The following is a 25,819-nucleotide window of genomic DNA, read 5'->3' as shown; positions in this document are numbered from 1 at the left end:
CCACGGGCACATTGCTGCTGCAAAACCAGGACAGCATACTGATTGATGCGATGGGTACGGTTGAAAGTTGATGTAACCTTCTTACTTTTTGCTAGGTGAGCACCAGAACCAGGTTATACCCTACCAGCAGTGGTTAGTCACTCTGAAAATGGCTGCAAAACATGCATCCGTGCTTACAATTTAGTACCTTTTCGGAGGCGAACAAGGTTGCACAATGGATTAGGATTCTGCATAGGCAAAGAGTTCAATCAAACCGTGTGTGCTGAATACGTTACAGAGGGACAGAGAGAAGAGGTCTCTCCTTATATCACTGCTCAGGGGAAACTTCATAGCATAACACCGTTTCATATTAGCTAAAGATATTTAATTTTGAAAAAAATCCTATTTTATGTTAGGACATGGTGAGAATAAACATTGCTAGTACTGCCACCACAAAACCCCATGCTACCCGTGCCGCCAGAGGGAGCTGATTTGATTTTAATTGTGAAATTTATTACTGTACTCAAATGTGTTTACACAAGCGATACAGCATCTCTCATCTTACCAACCGGCCCAGCTTCGCACAGTGCCGAAGCATGGCGCCAAACGCGCTGGCTGGGTTGTGTATAATGTGTGCTCGAGGAACTCATAAATATTCCAGACATTTCGCTCCAGAAAGTCAGAACAGCCGGCCTTAGAGTGCCACTCGCCATTTTGCTGCACTATAATTCGGGCATGCTTGCACTCCGCTATAAAAGCGCACATCGCTTGGCACTGTGGATGGTGCCACGGTGCCGCCACATGCCACTCTTGACTACACCCAAGCAGCACACGGAGCTTTCTACCGGCTCGTCTTCGTGGTGGTGCAAGATTTGACCACACGTCCAGCCTCTCACGGTTCGCCCGTATTCTGCTTCCGGTTTTGCAGTCTGCTTCCCAAAACCAAAATGCCCGGACGCTGAATGTGTACTCCGGTGCATACATATGGGCCGTTGCTTCGTTTGGAGGGGGGTAGGGTTTTATGCAACCACCAACCACGCCCCGGGAAAGCCACAAAGCTCGGTTAGTGCCAAAGGAAAAGGACATACCGCCGCCCTCTCGCTGCAACACACAAACGAGACGATATAAATTCTATTGCAATCCAAATGAACCGACCAGCTTTATGGATGCCCGATGGCTAGCGGGTCCAGAGAGCAGTCTGGCTGTTTGTGTGATCCCGGTACGTTTGTGCAGAAGAGACTGTTTACAGTAGAAATAAACGAATTCAACCAATCACTTTGTTTGCACACTGTTGACAATTATTCTAAAGATTGTACTTTTCGTAAAGATAAATATGGCTTGTCTTACGTTAGCTTGTTTAGAAATCGTTATCACTGTAAACGGATGGGAGAATGTTGAAAATTTGGCAGTCAGGTAGTTTGGATTGGTCGTACAGGTAGAAGACGCACCTGTAACAGCTTACTGGCAAAGATCTCAATTGATCTAGGGACGCAACAAGAAGCTTTAATAATTTAAAGTTGTGTGACATACGACAATGCGAAAGTACCCTTAATGGTATATGCATAATTCATTGCGATAGCAGCCCATTTGAAACGAAAGCCACGGTACGTCAAAAACACCAGCAATATTCCAATCAAAAAGTGTTTCGTTTCGTTTCTTTTTGTATAATCTTCTGTTGCTAGATAATCTCATGCATTATATATCGTTTCGTTAAGTTTGTGGCTTGTTTCGATGAGTTTCAAAGTATTCAGTAAAAACATTCAAAACATTTAATAAACGCGTAAAACATAATGCTAGATGCATACAAAGATTCGGAATAAGAATTACTAAACTAAAACATCACAACACTTTGGAAGAAAACATGCCTTATTTGAAGTGCAAAAGCATTCGATTGACGGAAAACTCTTCTAAATTTGCATCCCTTATTTGTCTGCATCAAGGCAACGCTCAGTAATACAATTTTTCGTATCAATAGCTCATGGTTACTTCCAGCACTACTTGACTTTTGTTTTCGGTTCCAGTTTAGAACAGCACCATGTTCTTGTTTTGTTTCTTTCATTATTTTTGCATAGTATATCCCATCTGTTTCCATTCTACTTAGTGAATTTAATGATGATATGAACATCAAACGCTTTTCAGTACATACTACTAGAGTTCCTCTTTTTTTTTAAATTCATTAGATTGCTTCTTACTTAACCATCGAGTGTGGTCGCCATAGCACATCGGAAACGAATGGTCATACGATTCGATGCGCATTACACTGTACTGTACCATAGCTGCTTCATGACCTGCGAAATGATTAGCAATATATACGACATACGAAACGCTTGCAATATTGCTGGTCGTTGATGATACCTAAGTTTGTCCTCTACAACTCATAGAAAATTCAAATTACTTTCCATTTTTTAGATTCGTAGATTCTTTCAGAATCGCCAGCTCTGTACACAAGTTGCTCCAGTAGATCCATATGGTTTAATGTATTGCCTTCGAGTTACTCGTTACTTTACAGCGCACCGTTTTAAAACGATACATTCTTTCCAACTAATGCCGGGTCTGTGTAGGTCCTGGACCTATCATACGTTGCTGCTACTAATCTAATCTCATACATCGTAGTACCTTTTTACCCGAATTGCGACAATGCAAGCCTTTAGTTGCCTTTTCCTTTGAGTTGCGTATAGTTTTTCACCAAATGTTGCCAAATTGTACCCCTTCTGGCAAAGAGAAAGAGCAGATACACGAAGCAGCGACAGAGGCCATTGCTTTCTCACTGACTCGCGCTCGCCCTCATTATCGTGTCCCAGGTGATCAGAGTGACCTGATGGAGTCGCCGCCCGAATCGATCCTGGCGACGCCGATTGCCGCCCGACGCCGCCAGCCGCCCCTTTCGTCCCGTTTGGCCGAACTGAACGAGGAGCTGCGCACCGAGTCGGCGGCCATGATGATGAACAACTTCACCGTCGACGGACAAGACTTTGTTAGATAGCCCCAGCAGACAAGCGTACGTCAAGGCAAACGCGTGGCGACGCCACTGTCCGAGCCGACGACCCCACGCACCCCGTGCAGCATCGTCGTGCTGGTCGTCCTCATCCGCATCGCCACCACCATCACCACTAGACTTGCAACTGAATCTGCAACAGCTACTAGCTACTACTACTACTTCTACCACTACTAATATTATCGCTTTTAACGCTACCCTTTGCTGCATCTTTTTGCGTCTGCTACGAACAACGGTTGAGTTGTGTGCTGCCGTGTAGAATCATTTCCAATAAGAATAATATTACCAATACTACTACAACAATTACTTATACTATTACCACTACTACTACTACTACTACCAGTACTACTGAAATCTCTACCGCTACTAGACATGACCGCCTGCCACAGCTAGCTATACCAATACAATCGTAGGGAAGCGTAATCGTAGCGCTTCGATTCCGTACGCTATGTCCGTCTACATCCACACATCCATCGGTATAACCTTACTTTTTCGACATTTAAATCAGTCTAAACTGACACGCACCTACGCTATACGCTGGTGCGGCGCGAGGATGCGTTGGAACGGGAGAAGAGATTCGATGTGTACATTTGTGCTTTTCCTTGTGGGCGCAGCGCGCAATCCCTGTGTGAGTGGCAGTCCTCATATCAACATTTTATCAGCACACTCAAACACGCGCACCGCAGTAGCGCGAATCAGTAAGCTGATTCGCGGCGTAGACCACAAGATTGGTTCATCAATGCAGGCGCGGTTCTAGCAGTGGATCGTTTGAATCGCGCGCAGGTGGTTTTAGCTGTTATACAATACTAGGATTGACATCAGACATCTCGTACCGAATGTGATGATCGGCCGAGGCGAAAGCGAGACAAAATGTAACAAATCTTACAAAATGGCTAGTGAAAATCAATTGTGTAACTTGTAGCAAATTTTGCATACGACTTGACCATTACGGAGGTATAGAGAGAGAGAGCGAATGAAATTCAGCTCGCAAAAAAAAAGAAACATAACCACACTGATACACATTTATTTGTACCAGCTCAGTAGATAGGCATGTGCTGGCAAGGGAACACTGCTAGTGGAAATACAAAGCTGTGCAAATACATCCTTCTGACTTCATCCTCTATCGATATCAGCAAAATTGGAAAGATAACATATAGAGTGTCTTGCGTTTCGTTCTTGGCTGCACCTTTATGAACAATCTAAAACTACCAAATTTTAAACCTTTTTTCCAACTCATACTGCTACCTATTACGTTTTGCAACTGATCTGTTTTTGTTCTTAAATTACCATATTGCCTACCGAAGCAGTACCATATCATCAACGTTCGGCAGCATTGGCTTAATTTAGTGTGAAATTTTAATCGGTTACAATGAGGAGAATTAGTCATCCATTGAAAAGAGCGAAGAGAAAGAAAACAATAGACTCCCGATGTCATGGCTGTTGAAATAGGCACAACAAATTTTAAAAGACAACATAAAACAATCACAACCTTCAGGAAGCGAAGCAAACGTGAGAGCGTTACATGAACATGTAATCAAAAACACTTTACACAACCCTGCAAACAGACAACGTACGTGTAGGGCAGGCAAAGACACTACAACCCTTAAAAACACGTTGCTGTGAAGCATTCAAAAAAAACCGAGCTTGTTACATGATTCTCCTTCAAAAGCTAGCGCAATCAAAAAAATGGTTCACAGTGCCCATGCATTTACCACACAATCTTGCATCTTTTCAGTAGAGTAGGCAGCTTATTGGCCCGCAATTACCGCATTTTCCTTCCCGAGAGCGGGTTTTTTGTTGTAGTGTATGCAACAATCGAAGTTTTACAATCAAATGCAACAATTTTGATACACGTGAGCTGATGCAGGACAGAAGGATAATGCTAAGAAGCTACCCAGGGTTGCTTGAATCGCGAATCGATTGAGGATCGATGTAGTAGTATAGTAAAGGAATTTTAATTTTTTAATGTTAATTTTTGTTGCTTATACAGGTAACAACAGACTTTTACATTTAACAAGAGTTGTTATAAATTAATTTTCAAAATCAATGAAGCACAAGTTCTAGTATCAGCATCATTGTTGAATAAATGTAAGTAAAAAGTGTTTTATTGGGTTAGCAAACGATGTGAAGTGCGTCAGAAAGGATGTTTTAAATTAATAACCACTATTAATATTTCACTACTTTGAAATAAGTTGATACGTTTGCGTTCACGAGTGAAAGCTGAAAGCCGAAAACATATGCAAAAACAAACAGAAAAATTACGCGTACAAAAGTTTATCGCTGTAGCACTGAGACCGAGAAAGCGGTAAAATAACGCTCTACCCAAACACAGAAAATGGCAGAAAGACTGTATAACGCTTAGGCAGATGCGGTGGCAGCTTAAGTACGCAGCCAACAGCATTGTAATGTGAGGTTAAACCCCAGATCCAGCTCTGGCATATTTGCTTGGCTTGATATATTGCTATAATCTACACACTCCTGCACACACACACACATACGTCTCGTGAGCAAAATAGCAGCATCAATATTGAACATTTGATCTGTCTCTGTGTGTTGTGTGTACAATAAGGTGCGTCTAAGTGTATGACTGTAATGAGTGTAATCGATGTAAGCATAATGTACGCGCGGTGTAAAATGTATAATGTTATAGCAGGAAAAACAAAACAAAAAAAAAAAGGAAACAAAACAAACAGCCCAACAGTGACGACACGCGCGACCAACCGTTGGGAAGATGAAACATGGAGAGGAACCCATGTTTAAAAGTTCGAAACACCGTCCAAAACGCGCGAGCGCAGTCATTTCGTTTGTGAAGCTTTCAATGTGTATGTCGTTGCGCTATTGTGTTTGTCTAGTAGCAATTTTTAGCCGAGTTCACAGAATGGTTGCTTTAGGATTCAAACATTGCGTTACCATACGAATACGATTTGGTAATTTACTGTTACAATTAGTGCAAGTGATGCATCTGTTGTTGGGTTGTAACATTAACATTTGTGTGTAGTTTATCTTATACTTACAATAGAAAATTGCTCATTCAAAGCTACTAGTGCAAGCTGAAAACAATACATACATTAATTTCTATGTATAAAATCTAAAAATAGAACTACAAAAACCAAAACCGATGGCAAAACGAAAGGAAATCTCTTTGCACCTTCCCATTTTGTCTAGTCCATAGTACGTCAGCAGACTTCACAACTCACAATTTTTGCCAGCACATACCGCTCACTTAAAACACACACCCCACTTTCCCTAGCCTCACTTTGACCAGCTACTCAGCAGCTAACGTGCCGGCAGTGAGAAGGAAACGGAACAACAATCAATCGTACTCGTTCTTTCGCTTTTATAAACTAGCCTATAAGCCAACCTTACCTTACCTACCCAATTACTTGTACACTTTGAAACGTCATGCAACACTTACCAACCTAACTCATACGTTTGCCACCAACATTACCATCACCACCATGATGCTGCTACTAATTACGATCGCATTACGAGTATTGTTGAATGTTGCATTGATTTTAATCGTTCGAATCCTTTAGTCGCGATGGCGCGCGCTGTGTCGTCGTTACCCCTCCCCGTAGCAGTGTTACACCCATTGGAGTTCACTGACCTTGTGGCTTTTCAGCAATCTTGTTGCAAGCTTATTCGGGGAAAAAATACCAAAACAAATGGCCACCTACTTTCTCAAATTGTTGCATTATTGTTAAGTGTAGACGTTAAAACGTTATTGAACCGATTTAGGCAAACCTAAACAAAAGGAGAAAAGTTCGTTCGCTTTGTTTACAAAAAAAAAAACGTCTCGTTGTTATATTAATGCCTAGGCAGTAGAAAAGGCTGTTACTCTAATGGTTTTGCGGTGTGATTTGAGTTCCGATCACGTAGCCAGGGCTCTGTCGGTGTGCAAAAGACGAGACAAGCAATTTCGTTTCAAAAAAACACACACACATTCACACACACACACACAAAATCGAATCGATAAAAAAAAACTCTGTGAAACCAGTTTTGAGAAGAAACAAACGAAAAGTAACAACCAACAACCAAAAAAAAGAAATGAAGAAATGTGCATAAAACCGTTGAATCCAAACGAAGAAATGTTTTCTATTGTTTTGTTCTTATATTTCTGTTCAGTTACATGCCCCACCATAGGCGAAATTTGTTTTGTCTGTCCGTCCGCCTTTCTTGGTGTTTAACCCCACGCTCCCACGTCGTTTAAAAGTGTAGTAAAATTAGCGTAAAATACGCGCCACGCGTGAGGTATACTTGCTTTAATGAGAATGATTAATTAGAGAACACGTGTTGCCTAGTGTTAGTGGTGTCTGTGTTCAGTTTGGGTTTGTTGTTGTCCTCAATTCCTTGAGTTTCTGTTTTCAATTTAGTCTTCTCAAACCGCCCTAGACTAAACACCAATTTAGTAAATAGTAAATTAAATTGAACTGCCCATTATTGGTTTAATTGCCGCCGTGCAACAGCCTCCTTAATGTATGCACCGTTTATTGCACCTTTGTTTCTGTGTATTTGTTTCCCCCAAAATTGTTGTGTACTGTAAATTTTACTCTGCGATAGAAGAGATACTAGAAGGTCGTTAGAAGTTCCAAAAGGTTTGTTTGAATTGTAATGACGTGTCATATGTGAACTAATGCAACAGATGAAACATGAAACAGTGATTCACCAACCAGACAGCGGACTCACGTCGGGTCTTTCCGAATTGTCTCACCATCGTCTCTCGATGAGAAGCGTCTGTTATTAATATTATGCTACCGCGGTGGTCTATGTCCAAGTGCTCAAGTACTTCAAGCTCTAACACCTCGTGACGGCAAACTAGAGCTTGTGTTCGTCTCTCTACCATGGTCGTTCTTCCACGTCTGCCCGTCGTGTGTGTTTTCAACTCCCTCGCTATACCATTGTGTTTCTTCCCCCCATTGCTTCTTCGCGTTCCGCGGGCACAGGTCACAATATGTCGGTGGCGGACGGGAACAGTACGGAGGAGGGCGACTCGGTTAGCGGTGGCCGCAATCCCGCCATGACCGGTGTCGGTTGCTACAAAAACTACAAACATTCCGCTGGTCCGCGCAAACGAGTCAATTCACAGGTGAGTAGGTGTGTGCACGGGGGACCGTCGACACGATGCACCACAATGGAGGAAGGACGCAGGATCGTACTTGAAAGTAATGAAGATAAATAATATAACATATATACAACACTCCCCACACTCTAACAGGACTCTTCCGTATTTCAACACGCCCAGAACGAAAGCTTCGCGCAGCCGATGATGGGTGCATCGCTCGACACGGAGGCGGCCCCGCCCTACAGCCCCTCGATGCAGCATCACAGCATGGCGGCGAACGATATGGACGCGGGCGAGGAGCAGCAGCTGATCATGCAGGAAACGCCCCAGCACGAGCCACCGGTCATGATGGCGACCAGAGCGGTATGTGTGACGTGTGACGCGCCTGTCAAATCTCACCCTATGCTTTTGCCGCCCCCTTTTTTGCGTTTTCATTCCCACCCCTTTTTCCACCCCTCTCTTCCATCTTACCCATTCGCCAGCTTTCCCAAGGCAAGCGTACGATTGGAAGGGAAAATGAATTAGCTTTCGATCGTGCGTGGGCCCAGCTGCCCCGGGGCCTTAAGTTCATGCGCTTGTCCCCTCCACTTTCACCCACTACCACCACTAAACCCGTTTTGTTTGGTTTGCTATCTCTCTCGCTCCTTTCGCTCTTTCACTCACTCTCTTGCTGGCCGTGCTTTACTGATTCGAATTGATGTTTTTTGCTGTTTGATGTTTGAGTTTTGTGGTGATCACGCCTTGAGTTACAGTTTTCGTTTTTTGTTTTGTGGTTTTCTTTTCCTTCAAACGACTTCAAATGCAATCTTTGCGCCGTTCATACTCATACTGCTGCAAATTCACCCCCCCCCCCCCTCCCGCCAGTGCGCTTTTCTTCTAAACTGCTCGATTTCGGCAAGGAAAAATTGGAAAAACGTATTTCAAAAATAAAAACATTTGCTTTGCACACCGCAAGCGACGAACCTGCTAAATGGTTCCGCAAGGCTGCGGCCACCACACTTTCCGTTTGCTGCTACCGCCGTCTGGCTATCTTTGCTTTCACACATCAAGACTCTGTGTGTCATGTTCATTGCATATACATTTAATTTGTTTGCTGGTTTCCGGTACGCTGTAAATAAATGACGATCTTTATCTCTTCCCCGTTCCCTCTATCTCAACTACCGAACTTCGAACTTGTGTGTTTGTTTTTTTCCCCCATACATTCTAGTACTACAACAATCAATGGAGCCACGAGGTATTAGTCTACTAATTCAATTCAATTTACACACTCGATAAATATACTTCGTTTCCTTTTTTTCAAAAAGCATCACATTTTACGCGTTTACAAGCGCAGCTTGACTGCTCAAGCAGATGTCTATTGTTTGTTTTTGTTTTTGTCTACGTAGTAGTATCGAATTAACACATTCTATCATGTTTGTTCAATTTTTTAACACTTTTTGTGGAATCATATTCAAATACACACAGACACACGCACACAGTAATGCTTTTGGTTTTTTTATTGGTCACAGTAATGCTACAGTAGTGCGCCTAGTACACTGCCACTAAACTCTGTACTCGATCTAAATTGGCTCATAATTGAATCGACTAAAATATGAGGATTATTTTTTTACGAAATCTAAATCCTTAAAACAAATTCTCTAAACAAAATGATAAGAATTTTAGGATTTTCTAATCGTAAGCACTAGATTTTTGATAACGAGTTTTTTTTCCACTTTTTTTGGCTTTGTTCACCTCTGCAAGATTTTTGTCGTACCTTTTGCCGCGTCTTTTGAGTCGTTTGATGTTTTGCTTTGAACCTATTCTACACTTCAATCTGCTTCTGCACGCCTCAACCTACAGTTTGCCAGTGTTGTAATTGTATTATCTTTACGCAACTCAACGAGGGACCGTTTTTACCAGCATTTTAGTAAACTCATACTTACGTTAGCATGAACTGAGAATTGTAAATAATATCAACTTGTTTTAAAAACGAACTTTCAGAATGCAATACTCTCAATAACAGCATAAACTGTGTTAACGTTCTCTTATTTCAATTCCTTTTTCCTCCTGTGTAACTCTACTATGGTTTGTGTTGTTGCGAATCAATCCCTTACTCTAGCGCAACCTTTCCACCGACAACGAACCTATTTCATTGTGTTGGTAAGGTTGCTGTTTCATTGTTCAACCCAGCGTTCGTTTCAATACTCCTCTCCACTTTTGGAAAATGTCATTATCTTCTTTCTCTTTCACAATATGTTCAAACCAATACACACCGTTTTTCTTGTTACCCTTCAAAATGGTAATATCTCACACAAACACACATACACATGATAGCGAAAAGAAGAACAAAAAAAAGAAAAAAAATTCCACCATTTTATTCCACTCACTGAATTGTTCTGTTCTGTTTTGTTTTGCTTTGTTTCGGTTTGCCGCCGGTTTCCCGCCCACCAAAATAAACCCATCGGACTCGTTCTAGGAAGTAGAAGAACTGCGGCGACAAGTTGCACTAGAAACGTCCTCCACCAGTAAGCGGGACAAATCCGATACCGAACTACCATCCGAGTTTGAGTGTTGCTTTTGCACGTCGAAGGTACTTTCAAGCGCATTTACTGTTCGTTTCTGTTCGTTGCAAATGTTCAACAGAAGAAGAAGAAGAAGAAAAAGAAGAAGAAGAAGAAGAAGAAGAAGAAGAAGAAGGGAAAAACACACGCGATCTTAAACGTAAAACTGTGGGGTGACTGTGACCATTTTGTTGTATTTTGTTTTGTTTCGTTTGAAAGTTTGAAAAATAACGTACCGGTCACAATCATTACAACTGGGCGGAATTTTTCGTTTTTTAACTGTCAAACCGGGAAGGAAAACTACAGGCAAATTCTTACCAAGACGCACACCAAAAAGCTGAACACAAGGGGGCTATGGCAGCCATCGTTTACTAAAGCGCACCATTTTGATTCACCAAACTGTAGAAATTCGGAAAAAAACATAGCAATACGTAGTAAAGGGCTTAAGATGGCTTGCATTTGTCCGTATCACTCGCCTGTAATGGTGGTGGCTGACATTTACATCCTCTAAATTTAAATCCGCTTCAAATAGCGGACGACTTCTTTTCATCGATCGTTCTTAACGAGACACACGCAAGCAGATCCACACACGGTAGCCTTCCTTGAAAGCTTGAGCCCGTTTGGCTTTCGTCTGTAAAATAAATATCTTAACACACACACATACACACATGCACACTTACAAAACATCACACACGAGGCAAAGAGTGAAGCGCGAATAATTTGTAGCCAATTTCACAATCTCACCTTCTCGGGAAGCAGCCCCAAATACTACACAAACAAACCCTGCGCAAGACGTTGGGAGACTCTCAAGACCCCCCATTCACACTGTCTTTCCATGGCTGCTTCGACCGAGTCCATTAGCCTATGGCCTTTGTGTCCCACTGAATGGCACATTAGTACGGATGACTTAAATCACTTCCTGACCTGCCGCACTCCTCCTGCACACTCCTGTACGCATTCCGCCTGCCACCGTCCACGCGGGCAGAGGCAGTTAGTGAAGATCGTTTACGATATCTTTCCCGTGGACTTCCTCTCTCTCTCTCTCTCTCTCTCTCACACACACACTTTCCAACCTTCCCTTCCACATTCCACGTTCGACACCCATCGCTTTAAGGCCCTTCTGTAGACCCTTCGTGGGGGGCTGTAAGCCTAAAATATATCACCCGCTAAAAGAGAAGCACCGGCACCAATGCACAGCACCACCGTCACACACACCGCTTCCGGGCACCAACGTTCTCCCTTGTTCCGGGTGGCGGTGATAAAAATGGTACCAGCACCGGCTGACGTCACAGTGGCGCTATTTATTTCCCGATAAGCCCCGGCACCCGGTGTGGGCTCCACCAGCTCATTGGTGGCTATCTCACGGTCACCCACGTGCAACGGAACCACACCAAGCCCAACATCTTCTTTATACACACACACACATACACCGCCACTGCACAAAAGCCCTGTGTCTGTGTGTGTGTGTGTGTGTGTGTTTTATTTAATTTTTCTTCGTTTTCGTGCCATTTCCTTTGCCAGCTTGTTTCAATGTTGGTTTTTCGTTGTTGCTCGTGCTCTGAACTAAAGGGTCTCACCCGCCTAGTTTCGGCAGTTTGCGCGGTGTCCCTTAATTCGAATCGATACGAGTTTCACCACCACCACCAGCAGCTCCCCAGGAGGAGAGTGGCAAGCCAAGGCTAGGTGTGCATAAGCGTTGGAAACGCAGGAAAGAAACCAAATTACCACGCTATTAGCATAAATTGATGTTATAATTTTCCCTCCCAAATAGACAACGGGTGTGCTGGTGTGCGGTCCGCTTCTTTGTTGTCAGTTGCTTTCAGTGGCATTCCCCGCCCGTTGCCGCGCCTTGCGCGATCCATCACTCACACCTGTCCTGCTTCGGTCGCCCTGTGCCGCCCTTCGAGACAACAAGAAATGACAAAAATTATCCCGGATGGAGGCGCCCAGCCAGCCGTTGGAAAACCGGGCGAGGGAGACGGTTTTTTTTTGTTTTTAACACGATTTGGCCGATTTGGCAAGCGTACGCGCAGTGTGGCTCCCGCGGGGGTGTGGGAAAGCTTTTAAGAAGGCTTTTTAGTCTTACGCCTAGTTTCGACTGCCGAATTCTTAGTGTGGTGCTTTTGCCCTGCTTTCTTTTCTATTCACTGCCGGCTAGCTTCGCTCGGGCTTACGATTTGAGGTTAATAACTGTCTAACGAATTGAAAGGGCGTAAAGAGACGCAAGAAGTAGCAAATGTTGGACGTCATCCTTCTGGTATCATTTCCTGCTTCCCCTCCCACCTTTTCCTAGCCGTCAGTGATTAAGCGCTGTGTGCTATCTGTTTCTGAAATAAGAGCTTAATTTATAGAGCTGGAGTTAAGATCGCTAGCGTCATTACCACGCGCGTTTTTGGACGCCTCCGGAAGTTGGTTCTTCGATAGGGAACCCCATTATGGAGTGACTTTATTTAGACTGTGATACTTTGAGCTTTTGCTCATAGGGGGAAGCTTATGTCCTCTTACATCACCTACATATTCTATTCTGATTTGGATTGGGGTCTATTTAGATAAAATTTTCTGTGTAAAAATACATCCACTGGACGTCACAATATCTTGAATGCAAGACTAGAATGCGCCTGTACCTTAAGATCGAGCTTTACACTATCCATTGATTGAGGTTTTCTTGCAATTGCTTTGCTTTCGGTGACTAACTGCAACCTGCAAGCGAGCTTTTACCGTGCTCCTGTTGTTGTGCCACCACTTTCATGTACACATACAAACAAACACATCAAACATAAACCTGCTTGATTTGTTCTTTTACTTACTATTTTTTCTGTCACCTGCTTTTATTGCTTTATTGTGTTATTTCAACAGAAAAAGTTATTTTCTTTCATTGATTCATTTTCCATGTATCTGTTTGCTGTTCATTACGTAAAAGTGCAATGTATTTTGTTTTTTTTTTCTTACCTTTTCTTTTTACACTATTTAAAACAAATTCAAACCATTTCCTTTACACTACCATCGCACAACTCTCCCACACACACACACCCACACATACATGCGCTCTGTTCACTGGCAAAATGTCAACCCCACCATATCACCCATCCAAAACACCACACAATGACTACACGCCGCGGGTTCCCAGTATTATGATTGTGATTGTAACTGTGCACCGCACAACTCGCCCCACTATCAGCCACAAAACGCACCGTGCCTACACTACGACGATCTGCTGCCACACTACACTGAACTGAGCCGATCGAACCACCTTACTACTACCACTACCAATTTCCAGAGCCCGCAGCAATGCCACACCGAGTGTATTCCGCTGCGCTCGAAAAGCGTATGACATTTGCTGCACAGCCTCGGGGGCAGCTCCTCCCGTACCGGCGTCCACGGGTACGAGCACGGCCGCACCACCGGTGGCAAGGAGGCGGAAATAGAGCTGTAGAGCCAAGGGGGCTTGTCGACGTTTCAATCCGGCTTGAACTCTTCGATCCACGAGCACGAATGGCGCACAGGAAGGACAGCAAATGGAAGCCGACACAGGAACACGAAAACGCATATCAATTACTAAAAAAGCACAGCGCTCGAGTGATCAGCAAATTCTCTCTCGCTCGTTGTTGTCGTCGTCTCTCTTTCTTTCTCTTTCTCTCTCTTTTACCTCTCCTGTAAATACAAACATCGATCGCGCAAAACTGACTTTGTGATGGTTGACCGTCAGTAGTGTAGCGTTAAGTAGCCAGCGCAATGGTGGAGAATGCTCTCGATGACGACGCGCCAAGCGTAACGCGTAACGCGCCCAAAGTTACGATGCAAAATACATACACACATACAACACATACACACATATACAGCGCGGCATGCTTGATTGGCGCTGCGATCGCTGAGAAAGTACAAGAAACTTACACACGCGCATCCCAACCGCAGGTGAGTTCTCTTCGGTGTGTGAAGCTACCCGTGGAGATTCCTTGTTCTGTCCTGCTACTACTACTACTACTACTACTAATACTACTACTGCTAGACCGCTTCCACTAACACACTGTTGCGTTCGCGTTGTGTTGTTCCTTTTTTCTCAAAATCTCAAACGACAAACTCACTCCAAACACTCCCGTAACGGGTTGTTTTGTTGGTGTGTTTCGTTGCTGTCGTAACTAATTTCTTGAAGTGGCTTTCGCAAAACTAACACGTTCAATTGGTTCGAATGGTTGGAAGCGAAAAGCACATAGAGAGAGAAAGAGAGAGCGTGCGTGTCTATCAATACCCGCTACGGTCCGTTACGATCCGGCCGAAACAGTGGCGCACAAGGAACAGCAACTAGCAACGTGTCCTAACCACACTTCCACCGGCTTCTGCAGCTGCCATTTTTTCTGTGCGATTTTTTCTTCACCTACCGTCTGACGCACACACCGCCCCCTCTCCTGCTCTGGGGCTACTCTCGTTTGTGTATCGTTTGTGTGTTTGTGTGTGTGTGTTTCGTGCAATGTCTGTGTGGTGTGCGCTTTTTCTCTCTCTATCTCACCTTCTCTTTAGGTCTGATCGCGATACACACGGAGCAAAGGGCATCTGGGGAATGTTTGGCACATTTAATTTGTGCCCATCTTTCTCAGTGTCTTTCTTTTATCTAGGTTTGGGTTAGTGTTTTTATAGCGTTGAAGTTACTTGGCAAATTATAGCATCGATTACTTTTGGGCCAATGAAGGATTACTACTCCTCTACTTTTACTAGACAGCTCCTTTTACTATCCCTTTTTGGTGTTCGGAACTCCTTGGATTAAGCCAAATTTAATCAGTATAAAGGCCGGGCTACATTGATCGTACTCTTTGGTGTAATTTCGATTTTCACTAGCGCATCTGGCGGCGGCTGGAGGAAGCTTTTATTGGTCGTCGAGGGAATGGTCGTGCCGGATCTCAAAATTAAGTAGTTTTTTAACCGTTTTTCGATGCGAAAACGACTGGAATACTTGCACAACATATTTATCTATCAATTACAAAGCTTTTTCAATCCAGTTGAAGAAAAAAACAAGGAAAAATAACGTATTTTCTGGAGCAGTCCCAAATTGTTTGGCAAAATGCTTCGGTCAGCCGCCGCCAGATGCGCTAGTGAAAATCAAAATTACACCAGAGAGTACGATCAATGTAGCCCGGCCTTAACAATATCATCTGTTATACAGATATCATATATATATATATATATATATATATATATATATATATATATATATATATATATATATGTTTTTTGTTGAATAACAGTACAACTTAAGCAGTACTGAAACGATGCCACAGTGTTGTTTTCTAGCAGTTGATCTATCTTAAACCATTGAATTGAAAACACTCCTATTTACTTCAGTCGTTCTTCTTGGGGAAGTCTACTAAGTAGTCTATCTACTACAACCTCACACATACCTTCAGTACTCTACATTTCGTGTGTTTTTTAGTACATTCTAGCAAACATGGCAATGTTTCTTAATCAAGATGTACCTCTCCTTCTCCTAGCATTTTTTCTATCTATGAACTAGGCATAGTTTGCTCAGCTGCACCTACAAATCTCCTCCAATAAATCCTTGTCAACAAGAGGCCAACAGTAAGGGCGAAATAAAAACAACTCAACAACACACGGTGCGCTCCATGACAGATGACCGATAAATTTAGTGGCCACCATTGGGGCTTGAAAAATTCATTCCCCCCACAGCCAGCCTATCCAATAACACCCAACACAAACAGCAGACTGAAATTCCCAACTACCATGAGCGGAGTAGTAGTAGTTCCTCGGATGTGCAAACGAAAGTAAAAACAACGATCACAATAACAACGTCAAGCTTCCTGCCATGATTTACGAAGGGTAGCTCAATTGTGCGGTTCTGAGGAGGTGGCGGGGTGAGATGAAAGATTTGCTCCCAAAAAAGAGAAGCATGTATACCATATCAAGATGGAATGCATTTAGAAGGAAGCAGAGGACTCGATTTATTTACTGCAAGCTCATCTTAGAGTCCGTTCGGTTGGCCCGATGTGTGTGTGTGTGTGCGGGAAAGGAGGAGATGTTTTGGGTGTACGCCTTGGACATGGCGGCAATTCATCAATTGCCAGCATCACTCACACAAGTACAGCACACGCTTCCACGATGATGAGTTCACGTAACCACACTCACCAAAAGCTGCCTAGGACAATGCAAAGGCGGAGACGAATGCTGGGCGATAGTAAATATTATCCATAAATAACTGATTGTTGACAAAACTTCACCCACAAAGTCAGCCTCAGCCGGGGACTGGGGAGCTGCTCCGTGTATCGAAAGCTTCACTACGCTTCCACGCTCTTCTTTAACCGCAAGGATAAGATGGTCCCACAGGACCAGGGTGTCAGTGTTGCGGTAGAAAACAAACAAAAACGCCCACTCCCATCGGCCACCCAAACTCTTTGGCGTAGAAGCTAGAAGAAGCGTCGAATAGCTTGGATGGGTGACGTCAGCAGGCGCCGCCAAGGATGATTCGGGCAAAGAGATTGCTTTACCAGCTTTTTCCAATTCCATCGTTCGCTCCTCTTTCGTTCGTTCGCAGGGTGAAATAGGGGAGGATATTTATTGCCCTTCGGATACAATACGGCCAAACAGTCGTCTTGGGAGTGATCGTTAGGGAGTAGAGGGGTCGCTTGACAAATCCTTTGCGCCCATTCTACGCGCCAGGATGGACTTGTTATTCGCTTCGGCGATTGGAGTTCGGAACACTTCTAGCGGCGATTTTTTGGGCCACTAGCCTGTTCTCGCACGTCTCATACCATAAAACTGGAGTGTAGAATTCGAACCTAACCGGCGAATCGGAGGAATGGTTGACTCGTTTAACTCATTCCAGAATACAAACACGATAAAGCAAACCACCGCAAAGAGGCCATTCACAAAAATCATTCCATCTTATGTTTCATTCATTTGTTAACGGCAGACAAATATTGAACCAACCTTTTTAGTGTTTTGTTTAGCTTTTTTTTTTTGTTTCGCTCCGACGCCGCCGTCTGCCGTCTCCAACGCGGATGTTGCAAATTGGGAAATCGTACAGTTTTAGACAAACGCAAGATTTATCGACAAAATATGGTAATATGCTAAGATCCCGTGCATCATATTTCGCTCCATTCCAGATCGTTTTTCAACACATTCTGTAGCGAGGAAAAAGAAAGGATAAGAAACGAACCGTAGAGTTTAAGATTTTCTCCTTCCCGTTCGATATTAAGTATTGCTTGGTGCAGAACTCCTTGTTCTTGTGTGACTAGTTTGGATTGTTTTTCACCCTTGGCTGTGCGTTATATACAACAATAATGTTATTATTGATCTGTTTCTCTGTATACCGCTGGGATTGATAAATAAAACAGTATGAACACTCATGTAAATATGTATCAAACTTTATCTAAAATCATAAAAACGTTTAACCCAATTCCTTTGAATTGAACCTTTGAAAACTCTGTTAGTTTTAGCACATTTTGTGAAATTATACCAACAAACTGATAATGAAGGCATAATATAGTGTCTCTGTAATGCACATTGCATGGATTTAGGCGTTTCAACGAGCGAACCTTTGAAACGCCTAAATACACGCAAGACACGCATTTCAGAACCTCATTTTTATTACCTTTCCAACGGCTTGTTTAGGAATTTCCACAAGATTGCAAAAAACAACTTCGAAATTTTGTAAATATTTTCCAATTTACTATGTAGCTTCCTGTTATTGTTTTGTATAATTAGTCCTCCACCCAAAATCGTCCTAAAACACATTCACCTTCACACAATCCAACTTTAAAAACAAATAAAACAAAAACCCTAAAAAAAACCAACGAATTGGCTAATCGGGTGCCTTCAACTGTGTTAGCGTGTGTGTGTGTGTGTGCGTTTTCGTGTGCGTCTTTGTGAGAGCTACTACTAGTTTTCTTTTTCTGAACCGTTTCCACCAGCCCCCGTCTTCTTTAATCAAATTGTAGTTAAAATTGAAAAAAAGGACCGTCACATTTACAATCCGGTCATTTGTTTGACAGTGTTTTTTTGTCATTTTGTTTGCCATTTTGTTTGAACTTTGCCGTTCACAAACGTTTTGGACGCGGAAATGGAACTCCATCATAAGAGAGAGAAAAAAAAAACACCGCCTCTATTTGTGTGTGTTTGTGTTTTTTTCCATGTGTGTGTTGTGCTTTAAATTCTTCTTGCATTTTACGGATGAAGGTATCATGATGAGTTGGTTTGGCGATGGTTATAATACCATGATATCTTCATCCGTTTGTGTCTTTACCTTACCGCTACTGAGTTCAATAATTTGCTCTTTCTTCTCTGCCCGACCAACCTGCGGTACGGAAACCGCGCCCTTAGGAGTACAAAGAGTTCATCGATGCCGAGGGGCTGATGCCACTGCCAACGTCCGACTTCCACACGACGGTCTGCATGGAGATGCGCATGCTGCGGAACAGCATGAACAACAACTGCATCGCAACGGCGAACCAGTTCGGGCCGAGCACGATCTCCTACCCGTACCCGTACATGGACACCCCGATCAAGCACCCGGCGCCCACCAACGGGGCTAATGGGGCGATCAGCAATGGGTCCAGTGGTGGCGGGGCCGCTGCGGGCGCTACCGGTGGCGGCGGTGGTGGTACCTTCATCAACAGCAACAGCAACAACGGTGATCTGGCTAGCGTCGACAGTTCCGACACGTACGCTAGCTGTCAAACGCATCCATTCCTGTCGCAGGCCGACCTCACGTCGGACATTGTAGATATGCCATTCGATTTAGATACGTTAGATACGAACAATTTGTACATAAACCCGCTAGAGAAAGACTCGCAGCAGAAGCAGCAACAGCAACAGCAGCAGCACCACCACCAGCTTCTCATGCTACAGCAACGGCCGATGGTGGCGATGGGCGTTGGCGTGCCACGATCGCAGGTGAAGAAAAGTGCTTCCGGTGATACGGCGCTGCGCAGCCTGGGCGCTAGCCCGATGGACGACGAGTACCGGCAGTTCCAGGGCAGCCCGTTCGATGCGGCCGATCGGGGCAGCCACGTCAGCCTGAACGAGACGCCCGTGCCGAAGCATCGCAAGACCCGCTTCCAGCAAAGCTCCGGCTCGACGGTGGTGGCGGCTGCGACGACCTCCTCGGCTCTGTCCGTAGCCCGACCCAAGACGCGCTTCGAAAATCTGAAATCGTCGATCGAAAGCCTGGAGGACGCGACAGCAACTGGGGCGGCGGCAACCACCAGCAGCACCACCACCGCCGGGAGCAAAAAAACGCGCCGTTCTTCCTTCATGCCGGCCAAAAGTCTCGCCTCGGCCACCAAGCTGATCAATCAGCATCTGTTCGGCATTCCGAACTCGACCCCGAAAGGTAGGTGGGAGTCACGTGGGAGTGGGTGAAACGTTTTTTTTTTTCTTTTTTTTTTTCTTTCTTTTAAATGCCGTTTGGCGCCTACCACACTGTTTGTTTGCGCCCTTTTCCAAATCATACACTTCTAACTTACACTGATTAATCTCTTAATACTCACACACACATTTATAACTTTCTTACATGCTTACATACACACACATTAAACACTCTACACATTAATTGGTTCAGTGGGGAATAAAAAAAGGGAAAATGCAATGAAGTATCGTTAGCCAATTTCCCAAAATTTGGTTACTCCTTCGTTACTCTAGACTCATTTGAGAACCTCTGAACCTCACTACACACTTCACAGCCGCTTCACCAATACTACCCCTAAAACACACAATACAAAGTCGATGTTACTCTTAACTCTTACATGTTTTATGTCCTCCTGTTCGGTTTATCTGTTCATTATTCTTATCATTTGCTTGAACAATTGGAGTTTAACGATAAAAAAGTAAGAAAGAAAGTTACTTGATGTCTAGTGTTATACCTGGTGCGACAAGTTCGATCGGCAAACAGGTTACAATTAGATTCATCTTGAAATTGTACTCCTGTTGAAAGGAGATCACTATAATTGTTCGTTCGTTATCTACGTTGTTACTGTTTAATGCTTCAATGGTTTAGCCAAATACCAAATCAATACCAAAACCAAAATATGCTCAACGTATTTAAATACAGCTTTGTGCGGTCAGTGTTAGTTTACGTTTGTTATTTTGTTCCTAAAAATGATGAAGGGCGGAAACATCCTGCTCCCAACAGAGCTACACTGCATAGAATACAGTTTTACGATGTTGTTATTTTACTGTTTTACCTCTTTGCTTCGTTACCTCCATCTCGTACTTTATACTTTGCCAGGATACGTAATACTTATATGGCTATCTTCCTTGTTTTTTTCCTGTTGTTTTCGTTTTTTTCTGTTCAAACCCAAGCATAAACATAAACAAATTTGAGCAAACAGTAGCTCAACTCAACATCTCATTACCAGTATACAATTAACAACAAGAAACCCCCGAAAACATACATTCAGCAACACATTGAAATAACGACTAATCCACTCATTCATCCATGGAATGTAACGGAATGGCTCGAAAGCTTTTTCAGTGCCCCAGAACTCCAGCAGGAGTCCATGATGCTAATGATATCTCCTCATTTGCATGCCAAATCGTCTCTCCCTTTCCTCTTTCTCTCTCTCTCTCTCTCACTCTCCAATCGCAAACTTCCGACTCATAAACCCTCCCGCTCCCAAAAACCCTTCCCTATCTCGAACCCATCCTGCATCCGTAACGTCCTTCTCCTCCCCATCCCCATTCTTTTGGCCACTCAGATGCAGGTGCTGATACTAAATTGTCCTCCATATCCATAGATTCGCTAGAAACGTCACCTCAATTAGAAACACATCGAAGATCGAAATCGATCCTTAAAAACAAATCCGAAGCGTCGCGTCTGTTGTCCGATCCGGAGAGTGAACGGCTCCTGGCAGACAATATGTCCGGCTCGGGGGTCTCGGACAATGGTGCCAACATGGTAAATTTGCATTTTGAACTCTCTCTCACTCACTCTCTTGCTCTCTCTCTCTCTACTTGTTTTGAATGAACTTTCTTCTTCGGTTGTTTGGTTTTTTGTTTCGTTTTTGTTCGCTGTTGGTTCCATTTCTGGTATCCAAAACCAGCCGCCGTTGCCGCCGCTGCTGCTGCTGCTACTACTACACTGCCCAGCACGTTTGCTGGGCTTTGTTTTTTGTTTTGTTTACTTTACTTGATAGTTCACATGTTTTCGTTTGTTTTGTTTTGGTTTTGGTTGTTTGCCTGTTCACTATTAGTGTATTAGTCTAACTACTGGGATACCTTTAGTATATATGACCTCCAAACCATTCCAATTGCTCCGCTTGCTCTCTCTCTATCTCTCCTTCTTTTTCTGTATATCTCGCTCATTTTCTATCTGTTTCTCGTATATATATCTCTCTCTGCTTTCTCTCGTTAAATCCCAACATTTTATCAAGTGTTTCTTTGTTAATAAAATAGCGAGAATATTGTTCTTTTTTGCTAAACTGTTCTAGTAATGCTACAGGACAAGCTCTTCCTTAAAATGTCTCAGCTGTTTTCTTTTTTGAGTGCAGCACTTAACTAATTTTTGATATTTTAAAATAAAAAGGTCATTTCCCTTTGCGTCTCAAAGCTGCCCTGCTCTTTTGTATTATAAATGAATTTTGTAAATATGTATGGTTATATTTTGTACTTTATTTCAAACTGCTGTAAAATTGCATTTTTTGCCCCCACTTCGTCTACCGCTTACTATGAAGACTTGAGAGAAATATTCCATTACTTCTCCCTCCCCCAGAACGATTCACACCATCTTAATCTCTTTTTTGTGTCGTTTCGATTTGTTTCCTGCTTGATGTTAATGTGTAATCCCTTCCCCCGTTATTACCCCACTCCCCATAGTTGTTGCTGTGTTCGTTTTGTTTCATTAGCTAGCTCTGTTTAGCTCTGTGTTTCGTGTTTAGTTTTTAGGTTAGCATAGCTCGCGGACCACTGCTCATCGGCACACACAGTTTTGCCGCGTGCCGAATAATGAGTGCTGTACCGTGTCCGGTCCATCTCGTAGCAAACTCCTACCGTGCCTGTTCACCTCTCCTTCCCATCTGCCTATAAATCTCGATTAATCGCCTCGCATCTTCGCGGTTTCCCCAGGGGAGCGACTCAAATACTGATTACTCCGGAAGCACAATGATCGCGACCTCGATCACGCCGCTCGTACAGCGGCACCGGCTCACCCACCAACGTTCGACGCCGGCCTCGCTGGGGGCCACGGCCAAACCGCTCGCGGCCAGCAAGTTCTCCCTGCCCCGCTACTCCCAGGAGGAGGTGACGCGCCAGACCAAACCGCAGCTGACGCGCGGCGTCGGCATCGGTACGTACGTCGATCATCTCACCGGTGACCGACGGTTGGACACTGGGACCCGAGAAAGTAGCACAGGTAGCGTACCCACACGCCTCTTGAAAGTTAGACAGATGAATTTTGAAAAGCAAATCCTGCGCTCTCTCTCTCTTTTGCCACAGAGTCGGAAACAGCATTCTCAACATATCTTGCCGCTAGCAACAGCAATAGTAATAAGGATAAGGCATCGTTCGCCGGCAGCAGCCTGACGTCGAGCGACGAAAGCAAAACCACTACCAGCAGGGGCAACTCGGTGGAAAATCACGGCGGCAGCAGTGGCTACGGTGCGTCATCTTCGTAGCAGGTATTTTGGACAGTACCACCGCGCAAGGCACCTGTTCGGAGAGAGTGCCGGGTCTTGAAAGATCGTTTTTTTTTTCTTTATTTGCAGGAAAAGCCGTCTTCTGATGCACTCAGCAGACTTAACGACTAACGACTCGTCATCGTATCGTGTGAGCAATCTCTGGAGGATGAATCGATATCTTTGAACATCTGAGCTGAGCAAAGTCTGGGAGAGAGGGATCCAGCAACTCCTCTGCCAACTCCGAGTGACTCCAAGAGCGCATCGGATCAGATTAGGAAAGCGACGACGGTAAACCTCTCCAGCATGGCGAAACCACGCAAAAAAGGAACCAAAACAGTGCTCTAGTGCGCAAAGCGCTCAAGAGTGATGTGAACAATGCGTTAAAGGATGGCTTGCCGAGAGTTCAGAAGACGCCGGCTGCCTCGGTCGTTGCCTCGGCAAACCACAAATGAAACAACAACAGAACAACAAAAACACAGAAAAGCAAATACTGCCCTCCATCCGCGTTTTCTAGTAGTGTTTGGCGAATATCTAGTAGACTAAACAAAGCATAGTGCCCGTAGTAGCGCGTTGCTCGTAACGTGTGTGGGGACGCGGCATGCAAATGATGGAGCTGCTGGAAAGGAAAGGCAACCTTTCCAGCCACGCTGTTCGGAGCCGCCGGGGACAAAACAAAACTTGTAGCTTGTAACTTCTGTACGTGTAGTAGTGTTACCTTTTAGCTGTGGATCAGTAGCGCAATCTTAGTAGCGTAACACCTGTGACAAAACACTGGAGCTGTACGAAAAACCAAAGATTAAGATGGGGTGAACAGAAGGAAAAAAAACCTTACCGCTTGTACATAGTACACAATTACACCATTACCATCACATTCACTTGCATCGTAGAACAGAAACCAATACAAAAAAGAAGCTGCAAAACTCATTACGAAACAGTATATAGCGGATAACAGCATAACAAAAAGAAGATAAGGAGACAGAGAGAGAGAAAGGGATAGAAAGAGAGCAACGTAACGTTACCTACACTGTAACCAATGCACTGAATGTTTAAAAGGTTCTCTTTTTACTGATTTAAAACAACAAACCACTCAAACCAGCTTTTAATAGCACTAGAAATAATACGGTGTGGAATTGAATCGAACTGCTGGGTACGAAGGGCCACGCCCGTGTTGTGCACAGCGTAAAGGGCGGCTTACTTTTATGCCTGCAAATGCAAAACCAACACAAAAAACAAAAACTCAAACACAGAGCATTGAAGTTGACGCTAAGCAGCCGAGTTCCGTGTGACCTTTGGAGCCACTGCTCTGGCATAGCAGAGGTCAGAGGTCACAACTGCTTCCCGCCGCAAAGCCATGCGCAATATACACAAACACACACACACACACACACACACACACACACACAGATGGTAACTCACTCTGAGTGGACTCATTCGCACTCACCACCGCCAGTACCGCCGCATGAAACACTACAATTACAGGACACTGTGAACTTGATACAATCTACAACACAAAGCAACCAAATACCAAAAATCACGAGTGATCGACCGGTTCCATCCAGAGCGTTTCCTACTTCTCGCTCCTTGTCCCGGAGCGCTTGTGCATCTTTGTGCGGGGTCGGGAGAGAATATTTTCTAACCCCGTGTTGGCCTGTGTTGGCCCAATCGTTCCGTTTTTTGAGGTTCCGTTTTTTTTTTTTTTATATACCAAAGAAGAAGTTAAGCTCTTACAGTCATTGTGCATATATACAGTTTTGAGTTCCAAAGCAAGGAGCAAAGCGTGTTTGTTTGTTCTCCTGAGTGGCAGCCGCTCAGCTTTATTGCTCCAGCGGTTTTTTTTTGTAACCTTTTCCAAGCTATTCCGGCGCTATATTCTTCCGGTACTATATTCTGGGAGGCGCACGCGTTCCTAACGTACGAGTGAACTACAAACAATCGAATTCTCGGCACTGACGACAATTTAGGCTAACACACCACCTCTTCAACCATCGTATACTACTATTATTACTACTACTGCTGCTACTAATACTACTACTACTAATACTACTAAAACCCCTCAAGGCGAACAATATTTTCGATTACATAGACAATCAAGTGACTTCTTGTTTGACGGGAAAACTGAAGCCTAATCCTTATCCGCCAGGCCAGGTCGCAAATAACTGTAAAATACTGGCACACACACACACTCGCTCTCTCTCTCTCTCTCGCGGGTTCTAAGGAACACACTTACCCCACTTCGATTTGTTGTACGTGCGTACAAGCCATACATACACTCACACCCAGCCGCATCGCTATCCTTCCCCTGGCCGGGTTCGAATCCCGGATGCGGCTGTGTTTTTTCTATGTAACTCTAACACAATCCAACCCAGAATACACACTTGTGGCTACCACAATGTCTACAGGAAACGTCGATAAATAATTCTCTACCAAATATAGCTTACCGTACCGAAAGCAATACAATCTTGTCACTAACTATACATCCATATTTTCATAGCATTCACCGAAAAGGAAGAAGAAACAAAAAAAACAAAACTTAAGGCAAAATGTAAGCACAAACACATCCGTCTGGATGCACGACGGAATTAGCATAAATCCGTACTTACTTACCCTACCCGTTCCTTCCTCTATG

The 25,819-nt window shown here is 43.9% G+C and overlaps 1 protein-coding gene across 8 annotated transcripts in view; it reads left to right on the top strand.

The window, feature by feature from the left end:
- The window catches only part of LOC120953587 (potassium voltage-gated channel protein Shab), a 100,804-nt gene extending 76,804 nt beyond the window's left edge, over positions 1–24,000 (top strand). For 2 of the 8 annotated variants that reach the window (XM_040373675.2, XM_049607320.1), the window contains exons 7-15: positions 7,918–8,060; positions 8,190–8,399; positions 9,244–9,270; positions 10,492–10,605; positions 18,902–19,913; positions 21,277–21,476; positions 22,643–22,928; positions 23,012–23,193; positions 23,281–24,000. In XM_040373675.2, coding sequence (XP_040229609.2) covers positions 7,918–8,060; positions 8,190–8,399; positions 9,244–9,270; positions 10,492–10,605; positions 18,902–19,913; positions 21,277–21,476; positions 22,643–22,928; positions 23,012–23,190 — 2,171 coding nt within the window. In that variant the 3' untranslated portion in view covers positions 23,191–23,193; positions 23,281–24,000. Of the gene's footprint in view, positions 1–7,917; positions 8,061–8,189; positions 8,400–9,243; positions 9,271–10,491; positions 10,606–18,901; positions 19,914–21,276; positions 21,477–22,642; positions 22,929–23,011; positions 23,194–23,280 lie in introns of those variants that run through there. The other 6 variants (XM_049607321.1, XM_040373684.2, XM_040373680.2 and 3 more) reach the window with 6 other exon arrangements.
- The last annotated feature ends 1,819 nt before the right edge of the window (positions 24,001–25,819 follow it).

The sequence above is a fragment of the Anopheles coluzzii genome, chromosome 2 (genome assembly GCF_943734685.1).
Source record: "Anopheles coluzzii chromosome 2, AcolN3, whole genome shotgun sequence".
In the NCBI taxonomy this organism is placed as follows: domain Eukaryota; kingdom Metazoa; phylum Arthropoda; class Insecta; order Diptera; family Culicidae; genus Anopheles; species Anopheles coluzzii.
The sequence above is the reverse complement of the archived record's forward strand: the minus strand, read 5'-3'. Positions and strand labels throughout refer to the sequence as shown.